The sequence below is a fragment of the Mus caroli genome, chromosome 17 (genome assembly GCF_900094665.2).
Source record: "Mus caroli chromosome 17, CAROLI_EIJ_v1.1, whole genome shotgun sequence".
Taxonomy (NCBI): Eukaryota; Metazoa; Chordata; class Mammalia; order Rodentia; family Muridae; genus Mus; species Mus caroli.
Genome location: NC_034586.1, coordinates 20,051,137 through 20,062,128, shown reverse-complemented (window position 1 = coordinate 20,062,128; position 10,992 = coordinate 20,051,137). Strand labels below are relative to the sequence as shown.

Here is a 10,992-nt window from a genome sequence, read left to right as displayed (position 1 = left end):
CCAACTCCCGACGGTAGGACAAGTGGTGGAGGGAGAAGACCAGTCCTCTCTGCCTACGGGCGGGCTTTTTAGGATAGCCCGCCGGCGCCAGCTGAACTCCTCCGTCCCCCGCCCAGCGGAGAAGGCGGGTCAACCACGAGCGATAAGCCAATAGACAGCCAGCATTTGAATTCGCGTCCTGGTGTAGCCAATCACAAATGCCCAGAGCCTGCGGGGCAGGAGAGGCTAGTGATCTGGGGGGCGTAACTCTGAGGTCCTACCAGTAGGAGCTCCCGGCGCGTTTGAAAACGGGGCGGGGGTGGGGCCCGCGCCTGCGTGAGGCGCTCCGTGCACTTGCCCCAGGCGCGGGCGCGCTTGAGAGCGGTCTAAAGCGGCAGTGGAGGGAGCTCGGCGATGGGGAGCGGCGGTGGTGAGTGCTGGCGGGAGCCGGGTAGGCGATGGGTCGTACGGAACGGAGGCCGGAGGAGCATGGACTCGGGCCCCTATGACCCGGGAGGGCGCGTCGCATCCCCCAAAGCACGGGGTAGGCACGGATCCCCGACTGCGAGCCCGCCCGCGCGGTTTAAATGCCCGCCCGGTGCCTATGCCTCTCCTGATACCCCAGGGCTATTTAGGTTCTCTACTTAGCAAACTACGATTTTACTCATTTGTGAAGTCGTGGGCAATCCACATGATATAGAGCGATCTCAGGTCCTGTCCGGACTCTTGTGGGCGGCTTGATCACCTGAGGGTTGGCTGAGGCCACAGGATCTGCCCCGTGAAAACGTCTCAGGACCTGGGGGTGCGATTTCACTTGTTAGAGTGGTTAAACACTTCCAGACATGCTCTAGAGCACACGAGTCAAGAAACTGTTATGATAATATTCTTAGAATGTTTGGGAATTATAGCTCTCTGGGTATACATTTGGCCTTTGCTGTAAATTTGTTTTCCAATAAGACTCAGGTGAAGAGTTTGGGAGTGGACAGTCTCTTAGAGACCTCCTGATGGAAAGCTTTATCAAGGCCCGGGGAACAGCCACTTTTGCCTCAGTGTGAGGAGGAAAAATAGGTAGAAAGATAGGCAGGAAGGCAGGACCTTACGGAGGATAATGTGGGGGCCCTTTGTGAAATAGGGGAAAAAGCCATAGGCGTTGAATGAAGAATGAATTGCTGAAGTAAATATTGGAACAACCCACTGTGGGAGAGGGAAGAGGGCTCATCTGAAGAGCATGTCTGGGTCCAGTTGCTGTGCCTGAGTTCTCAACATGTGTTGTACGAAGGGGCACAACTCCATTAGGGGGAGTCACACGACCTTTTCACAGGAGTTGCAGATCAGACATCCTGCATATCAGATATTTACATTAAGATTCATAACCGTAGCAAAATTACAGCTATGAAGTAGCAATGAAGGTATTTTATGGTTGGGGGTCACTGCAGCATGAGGAACTGCGTGTATTAAAGGGTCCACAGTGTTAGGAAGGTATGATTTTCACTGTAAGCTGAGTGTGGAAGACCCCTCTGTTTGGGGACCTGGGGAGCTCTCACCATCTGCCAAGCTGAAAGCTGCTCTGGGATGGATCTGGCCTCCATGTTCTACAGAAAGGCCTGCTAATTTGAGTTCCCAGTCTATGTTATGGAAGTCCCTTGGAATATACTCAACTGTATGCTGTTAGTCGCATGTTCAAATATAAACAATGTAAGCTGGCCGTAGTGACTAACACTTAGAATGCAGTACTTGGCAGGTAGAGGTAGGGGGATCAGGAGTTCAAGGGTAACCTCAGCTAATGTTAGTGAATTTGAGGCCAGCCTGGGCTATAGCAAAAGTCCAAGGAATCTTACTGACTGGTTGAGCTAGCCTTCACTGCTGAGCAGTTTCTTGGCCACGAAAGTACCTTCTTGAGTACAGTTCAAGGAAAACATGGATGTTCATTAGTGTCGGCTGCTTTCTCCAGTTCTGGTTGTCATGTAGATCTTGGATCAGGAAGTTTCCAACATTCAAGTTACGTGTTACCTGATATTCTCCCTGAATATTTATTGGCTATAAAAGGAATGGTGGTATCTTTTTGTTGTTGTTGCTGTTGTTTTTTGAGACAGGGTTTCTCTGTATAGCTCTGGCTGTCCTGGAACTCACTCTGTAGACCAGGCTGGCCTCGAACTCAGAAATTCACCTGCCTCTGCCTCCCAAGTGCTGGGGAATGGTGGTATCTTAAGTAATTCATATGGTACACTTTAATTTTAAAACTAGTCTCTTGTGTGAATAGAGGACAGTAACTATTAAATCATCTTTAGATACAACTTTTTATCTCTCCAAGGCTTGTGAATTTTTTTTCCCTTTCAGTGATCCATTGTAGGTGTGCCAAGTGTTTCTGTTATCCTACTAAACGAAGAATCAAAAGAAGACCCAGAAACTTAACCATCTTGAGTCTCCCAGAAGATGTACTCTTTCATATCCTGAAATGGCTTTCTGTTGGGGACATCCTTGCTGTCCGAGCTGTAAGTCACCATATGGAAACAATACCAATCCTAGTGTTGTTGGTCATACTGTAAAGATCTTGTGTACATTTATGTGTGTGTGTGTTTTAAATTTCATATGCATTTGTGTTTTGTCTGCATGTATAATTGTGTGAAGGTATTAGATCCCCTGGAACTGGAGTTACACACAATTGTGAGCTGCCATGTGAGTGCTGAGAATTGAACCCAGGTCCTCTGGAAGAGCTCTTGACACTGAGTCATCTCTCCAGCCCCAGATTGCAAGTTTTTTATGTCAGCGTTAAACTTTGATGCAAGAATTGTGTGGTCTTATCTTTTTTTTTTTTTAAATTTTATGTATATGAGTGTTTTGCCTGCATGTCTGTATACACCATGTGCATGCAGTACCTGCAAAGGCCAGAAGAGGGTGTTTGATCCCTGGGGACTTGAGTTTCAGAAGATTATCAGCTGTTTTATGGGATGCTGGGAATTGAACCCTGGTCTTCTAGATGGACAGCCAGTGGTTTTAATTGCTGTGCTATATCTCCAGCCCCAAGAGTGGTTTTATTAATTGATTGATTTATTGATTGGAATAGAATCTCAAGTTAGTAACTGATCTTGAACTCCTGATCCTCCTTTTACCTCTGGAGCTTTGGGACTGCCATCCGTGACCATCGTACCCGGCTCTTCCTTACCTAGCGACAGTGTCTTAGCTCAGCGTGGTCCAGAAGTGCCTTTTTAGTCCAAAATGACTAAACTCCTGATCCCCAGCTTCTACCTCTCATGAGCTGGATTACAGACCTTCAGCATCATGCCTGTCAAGCATGGTAATGCTGTTCATAACTGTTTCAGTTATAATAAGGTGTTTCCGTTATAAGGACTACATACTGAGATTTGGCACAACTCGTTGCAATGTTTACTTCAAGAGAAAAAGACCCTTTGATTGCCATAAAATTTGCATCTCAAGAAGACAGTTTGGCGGAGCGGGGTGACACACACCTTTAATCCCAGCACTGGGGAGGCAGAGGCAGGTGGATTTCTGAGTTTGTGACCAGCCTGGTCTACAAAGTGAGTTCCAGGACAGCCAGGGCTACACAGAGAAACCCTGTCTCGAAAAACCAAAAAAAAAAACCTATCTGGGGAATCTAATAGTTCTTCTGGGCTGTTCAGGCTCCAAGCACAGATGTGCTGCATACACATCAAGTGTTTTTTGTCTCTTAAATATTTATTTATGTTATGTATATGAGCACACTGTAGCTGTCCTTCCTCAGACACACCAGAAGAGGGCATCAGATCTCACTATAGATGGTTGTGAGCTACCGTGTGGTTGCTGGGATTTGAACTCAGGACCTCTGGAAGAGCAGTCAGTGCTCTAAACCGCTGGGCCATCTCTCCAGCCCCCATATAAGATTTTTAAAAGGGAACAAGGTCATGAGCTAGACATGGTGATTCATGCCTGTCGTCCCAGCAAAAGAAAGGACCGACCCAGGAAAAGTTTCCCCGAGTTCCACACACACGCTGTGGCATATGTGTACCCATAATTCATACACACATACATATACTGCATAAGTAATAAAATTAAAATTAAATAAGGAGGAGTAAAATAGTGTTAATAAGAATTCCTTTTTTTAAATTATTTATTTATTTATTTATGTGTAAGTGCGCTATAGCTGTTTTCAGATACTTTTCTCTTCTGCCCTGCTCATTCTGGCCCAAAGATTATTTATTATTTGTAAGTACATTGTAGCTGTCTTCTTATCACTCAGATGAGGGCATCAGATCTCATTACAGATGGTTGCTGGGAATTGAACTCAGGACCTTCAGAAGAGCAGACCTTCTTAACCGCTGAGCCATCTCTCCAGCCCAAGAATTCTTTTTTTTTGTTTTGTTTTGGTTTTTTGGGTTTTTTTCGAGACAGGGTTTCTCTGTGTATGTAGCCCTGGCTGTCCTGGAACTCACTTTGTAGTGTCTGCCTCTGCCTCCCGAGTGCTGGGATTAAAGGCGTGCACCACCATGCCTGGCAAGAATTCTTTTTCTTTTTCTTTTTTTTAAAGCTTTTTAAAATATTTATTTTTTAAGATTTATTTATTTATTTATTTATTTATTATATGTAAGTACACTGTGGCTGTCTTCAGACACTCCAGAAGAGGGAGTCAGATCTCGTTACGGATGGTTGTGAGCCACCATGTGATTGCTGGGATTTGAACTCCAGACCTTCGGAAGAGTAGTCGGGTGCTCTTACCCACTGAGCCATCTCACCAGCCCCCGGCAAGAATTCTTAAATTTCCAAGAAGAGCTGAGTCTGGTGGTACAGCACTTGGAGACAGCATGATCTCTGTTGGTCTAAGGCTAGCCTGGTCTACATAGCAAGTTCTAGAACAGGCCAAACTACAGAGAGAAAATATGTTTAAGGCTGTTTCAGAGTTGTTTATTTTATTTTGTTTTTAAACAAAACCAGACAAAATTTATTTAGCAGTTTAAACAGCACTTAAAATATAAATAATTTTATGTATCTGGGTGTTTGGCCTGCATATCTGTATGTGTACACACGAATGCCTCCTGCCTAGGGAGGTGTCGTTGGGTCCTCTGGAACCTGAGCTAGGGATGATTCTGAACCACCATGTAGGTGCCAAAGAACTAAACCCAGGTCCTCTGCAAGAGCAGCCAGGGTCCTGAACACTGAGCCATCTCTCTTGTCCCTTTATTTATCAGTTTTTCTCCTATGAACCTGGAGTCAGCAACTTCAAGAGCAAGTTTAAGAATCAAATATTCTAAGACTACAACCTAAGTAGATAGCAGTTTATACTCACACTGAGGAATGGTGTTGGGAAATAGGGAATGTTGTGTGTCAGAATTCAGTGACTTTCTATTTCAACAGAAAACTGTGCTTGCACGGTCATCTTCCAAGGTGTTTCATTCAGTGTGCATTGGGGCTGTGTTGGCAACACTGTGCTTGGTGCACATTTGTGTGTTGTTTATGTGTGGTGTGCGTTTGTTTGTTTTGTGTTAAAAACCAATTCTGCAGTGAAGTGGGACACATCATGTCTGGGTTTTTGCATGTTCAGAAATCTTTCACAGTTGCCAAGTTGTCTGCAGCTCTGTTCAGTTGTGTGACCCACGGTTCCAGTTGTGCTGCAGACAACATACTGTGACTATCTTAAAACAAAACAAACAAAACCACAACAAAACCCGTTTTCTTTCTTCCCTCCCTCCCTCCCTTCCTCCTCCCCCTTTCTTTCTTTCTTTCTTTCTTTCTTTCTTTCTTTCTTTCTTTCTTTCTTTCTTTCTTTTTTTCCTTCCTTTCTTCCTTCCTTCCTTCCTTCCTTCCTTCCTTCCTTCCTTCCTTCTTTCTTTCTTGCAACAGGGTCTCTCTTTGTAGCTCTAGCTATCCTGGTACTCACTTTATATACCAGGCTAGCCTTGAACTCACAGAGCTCTACCTGTCCCTGCCTCCCGAGTGCTGGGATTAAAGGCTTGCACAACCATTGCCCAGTAAGTGTTTTCTATATAGGAATTTGAGGTCATCTTTGGACTATTGTACAATTTTTGGAACCCTGGGTTTACATTGGAAACTCAGAATGTTAGGCGCTACTTACCCTTCTCCCAAGATAGCTTTTCTGTAGCACCTGCCTCAGCCTCCATGCTGGGATGGCTAGAGTCACCATGCCAGCTTGTTATGTGGCATATCTATATTTTAAAAGTGTGTTGTAGATTAGGGTGATCCTGATATACCTTGTTTTTAAAAACTTATTGTCGAGGGCTGATGAGATGGCTCAGCGGTTAAGAGCGCCGACTGCTCTTCCAAAGGTCAAATCCCAGCAACCACATGGTGGCTCACAGCCATCCATAACAAAATTGGATGCTCTCTTCTGGAGTGTCTGAAGACAGCTACAGTGTACTTACATATAATAAATAAATAAATAAATAAATAAATAAATAAATAAATAAATAAATAAATATTAAAAAAAAAAAACGTATTGTCGAGGTTATCAATATCCCTGAAAGCGTCAGCACTGTCGGCTTGATAGACAGCTGGAGTTGTTAGGCATAGATACCTTTAGAAAGTTGGTGTCTGCTTTGAAAGTTTGATGAACAGTGCCACACTTGTCTTTTAAAGGATAAGCCATGCTCACTTCCATTGGGATAAGCAAGAGCTGTGTCCCCTTCCCCTTCTCTCACCCTTTATTTGTTGAGACATCTCTAGGTTTTGCTAACGTGAACTTGCAGTATAGACCACCACCACTGCCCAGCACAAGACAGATTTCTGACCTGCCTGGCACCAGCCCATTTCCCCAGTTCTTTGCAAAGGTGTCTTCCTTCCTTCCTGTTTTCTTCCTTCCTGCTCTCCCTCCCTTGGACAGAGACACTACCCTCTGCCCTGACTGGCTGCCCGCCCCTGCCTCCAGTGAGTACTAAGGTGTGAATTACCGTGCCAGGTTCATCTCTTTCTTAGCATAGGTCTTTCCTTCTGCCTCAGAACATGAGAGGAACTCTTTTCTGGCTTCTTATCTCTGTACAAAGCAGTCTTATTTTCATACATGGAAGTTGAGTTCTTTACCATGCTGAGACTGACATGTCTATGTGTGTTCCATATCCAGGAGCCTCCGGGAACAAGGATTTGGGAAGTCCCTCTGTGATTCTCACATGACTTTGTTTGCTTTGCAGGTCCACTCCCACCTCAAGTACCTGGTGGACAACCATGCCAGTGTGTGGGCATCTGCCAGCTTCCAGGAGCTGTGGCCTTCTCCACAGAACCTGAAGCTCTTTGAAAGGTAAGCCTGTGTTTTAAGAGTGTTGGTCTCCTTTAGCCTTTGGTGGTGTTTGTGTGCTGGCTCGTGTCCCAGGGCCTGATTCAGGACTTGTTTTCCTGTTGCTCTCATCCCCTGAAAGAGACCCGAAACTGGAGAGCTCACCCATTGAGGCCCCCTGCTTCCAGCCACGCCGTTGCCTTCCTCTGCCTGCCCTATTTCCAGAGGGTCCCACTTGGTTTGTGATTGTTCCTGATTGACTCAGATGTGAGTCACCTTCTCATGGAAGCCGTATTCAACCTTCTTTCCTTTTGTTGAAAACTGAGTAATTTCAGTTCTGATATATTGGTCACAGAATGACTCATGCCCCTGCTGTAGTCGTGACTGAAAGAGAGGCAAACCAGATGGGGCAAACTTATAATCTGTGACCCCATTGCCAGTGACCAGGCCCGCTGTCTGAGACCCCCAGTAGCCCCAGAGCGTGTCCTTGGGACAGGGGACTGAGCTTGAGCCTTTGCTTGTCACAACTGAGAAACTAACTCAGGACAGGACTTTCCTCCTGAACGCTTCCTTCCCAGACCCTTATCTATTTGAGTTGCTAGTGAAGTCCACGTGTGTGTGCGTGTGAGTATGTATATATATATATTTTAAGAGTTATTTATTTTTATGCATGCATGTGTGTTTGTATGTATTCGCACTACCTGTGTGCAATGCCCACAGATGCCAGTAGAGGGCGCCAGATTCTCTTGAACTGGAGTTTCAGGTGGGACTTGGTTTTTAGTGTATTCACAGTTGTGAACAAAATGAACACTGTCCAACTTATTTAATTTTTTATCATCCTAAAAAGAAATCCTTTACTGTTTAGCAGGCATGGTCCTGTCTCCCTGAAGCCCACAAGCCCTTGGCAATCTGTTAACTGTCTTCTGTCTTTGGAGTTGGCAGTTGTAGACATCTCATGTAAACAGATCATAAGGACTTGACCTTTTGTGATTGGCAAAGGGACCTGGGGTTCATCTACACTGTAGCGTGCAATCAATAAACAGTATTTGATTACATTTCATGAAAAAAAATTCCATCAGGAAATAAACTTTTCAACACCAAGGGCTGTGACTTATCAAATGACCTTTTATTACCTAAAATAATGTGGCTTATGCTCTGACTGCCTTAGGGCTGCTGAAAAGGGAAATTTTGAAGCTGCTGTGAAGTTGGGGATTGCCTACCTCTACAATGAAGGCTGTAAGTCCTGGGGACCCTGCATGTGTTGGAATTTGAGTTAAGCAGATGCCTTCAGCCCTTCCAAGATTTGGCAGCTTAGATCTTGCTGCTGGTCAGCCCTTTGTCTACCCTTGACACTTGGATATAGGTTCTAAGGAAGTCACCCTCTTTCCTAATTTGGATCGGCAAAGGATGACTGAGCAGAGCCCCAGAATAGGAGGTGCTCGGCAAATCAGGCCAGGTAACACCAAGGCTTCTGCATGGACGTAGGCAGCTTCTTTCCTTGGCCGTCCTGTGAAGCCTGGAAAGAAACCAGCTCGCTCATTCTCCAGGAACGGAGCCACAGGCAGCCATGGTCCCACTGAAATCCTTAGCCCCAAGGCCAGCTGCTCCGTAAAAGACACCTGAGGAATGCGCTTCTGTCCTGCCCTGGTCTTCAAGATGTATAGCATTTAGAGTATAGAATACCAGTTTCCTACAGCTTAAAGATCTGCTGTCTTGCTTATAGTCCCTGTCCTTGGCGGCCTCTTCCAGACTGAGGAGAACTGAGGCTCCTACCCTAACCCCCTGTCAGTTGACCATACCCAGACATCATTCTTGTACCTACATTATGCGAAGTTCATGGTTGTTAGTTTGTATTTTCCTAAGGTGCTTCAACCACTGCTGTCCTCATTTAGAATATTCTCATCCTTAAGAGAACCTTCCCTTCCAATCATTCGCAGGGTCATTTCCCTCGAGGAGGAAGGTGGAGGATGTAGGAGCCACCATCCCTTTGAGGGTCAGAATCCATGCTTCCTGAAGGACCCCAGAAGGGGGCTTGCCTTAGAGAAGTGGAGCCCCGTCCCACAGAGCTTCAAAGCTTTGCAGTGTAATAGTTTATGCTTTTAGACTTGGACAGAAAGACTGGCGCTCTCTTCCCATCCCCCAGAGACATCATGGCTTTGCCCTGTTTCTCCCACAGTGTCTGTGTCAGATGAGGCCTGCGCAGAAGTGAACGGCTTGAAGGCCTCTCGCTTCTTCAGCATGGCTGAGAGACTGAATACGGGTTCTGAGCCCTTCATCTGGCTCTTCATCCGCCCACCGTGGTCAGTGTCTGGAAGCTGCTGCAAGGCTGTGGTTCATGACAGCCTCCGGGCGGAGTGTCAGTTACAGAGAGTAAGTCCTGGCAAGGCCTGGGACACAGCCTGAAGCATGTTCCATGGGCAGTTTAAAGTCAAGGTGGAGGTGCTGAAGAAAGACTAAGTGTGGGGCTGGACTTCAGCTCAGCAGAGAGCTCTCACCTAGCATTCTGGAAGCCCCGGGTTTTAGCTATAGTGCTCCTAAAAAGAAGAGAGGGGGGCGGGGAGTAGTTGTAGGTGAAACATCTTGGACTGATTTGGTAGAAAGTATCTTAGTGGGCCGGAGAGATAGCTCAGCGGTTAAGAGCACCGACTACTCTTCCAGAGGTCCTGAGTTCAAATCCCAGCAACCATATGGTGGCTCACAACCATCTGTAATTGTGTCTGAAGACAGTGAGAGTGTACTCACATATATGAAATAAATATGGTCTGAGTGGGGCCGGAGTAAGTGGGGCCAGAGGGGAAAACAATTAAAAGGAAAAAAAACAAAAGGAAAAAAGAGGGTGTCTTAGTGAATGTATTGGTGGCTGGAAACCAAAGATTTAAGCTGAATAAAACACCGGTAGCTGGAAACTGAAATTAGGGGTGGAGGGGTAGAGATCTAGAGATCTGGACAGGGCTGGGGAGAAATGTCTGCCGAGAATCATGCTTGTTTTTTGTTTTTGTTTTTTTTAAGAGTCATAAAGCTTCCATACTACACTGCTTGGGAAGGGTGCTAAATCTTTTTGAGGTAAGTTAAGTTTTGTCTGAGGTGAATACAGAGCTACGCCCTGCCCTGAGGTGGGTCCCTGGCAGAGAGCCTGAGGCTTCCACACTGCCTTGGAGGGAGGTGGACAGGACAGCTTGGAGGCTAAGTGATGGAGGTGCCAGGCAGGCACAGCTCTCCTGTCATAGGCCTTACAGAGTTCCTGCCTCCCTTGAGGTTTGTCTCGGGCTCTGTGGTCTGTGGGTCCCTTTTGCAGGTGTAGGCTAGGTAGTAGCTTCCAGTGAATGCTGCAAAAGATGTGCAAGACAAGGGAGGCGGGTGAGCGGTGAGAGCCACCAGTGCCACCATCCGTGCTGCTCAGAGCAGAGCCCCAGGCCAGGCTCCCTATTGGTCAGTTACCGAGCACTGGCTGCTTCTCAGCCTCGTTTCTGCCATGATCAGTCAGCACTCTGTACGACTGCTTGAGGGTCGAGCGGGAGAGGGAGGCTGTTGGGCAGGAGATGAGGAAGAACCGTCTGTGCTTGGTCCCGCTCCAGGACGAAGAGAAAAGGAAGCAGGCGCGAGGCCTTTTGGAAGAGTCTTCTCGTCAGGGATGCTTAATCAGCTCATACCTCCTTTGGGAAAGTGACAGGAAGGTGGATGTAAGTGGGGCTTCGTCTGGTGTGGGATAGACCACAGGCACAGTTTCATGTGACCTCATCTGGTCTGGGATAGACCACAGGCACAGTTTCATGTGACCTCATCTGGTCTGGGATAGA

At 46.4% G+C, this 10,992-nt stretch overlaps 1 protein-coding gene across 1 annotated transcript in view; it reads left to right on the top strand.

Annotated features, from left to right (window-relative positions):
* The first annotated feature begins 346 nt into the window (after window positions 1–346).
* The window catches only part of Ccnf (cyclin F), a 27,853-nt gene continuing 17,207 nt past the window's right edge, over window positions 347–10,992 (top strand). Inside the window, exons 1-7 of the mRNA XM_021149519.2 lie at window positions 347–409; window positions 2,317–2,471; window positions 7,113–7,219; window positions 8,364–8,431; window positions 9,372–9,565; window positions 10,205–10,258; window positions 10,771–10,875. Coding sequence (XP_021005178.1) covers window positions 394–409; window positions 2,317–2,471; window positions 7,113–7,219; window positions 8,364–8,431; window positions 9,372–9,565; window positions 10,205–10,258; window positions 10,771–10,875 — 699 coding nt within the window. The 5' untranslated portion in view covers window positions 347–393. The remainder of the gene's footprint in view (window positions 410–2,316; window positions 2,472–7,112; window positions 7,220–8,363; window positions 8,432–9,371; window positions 9,566–10,204; window positions 10,259–10,770; window positions 10,876–10,992) is intronic.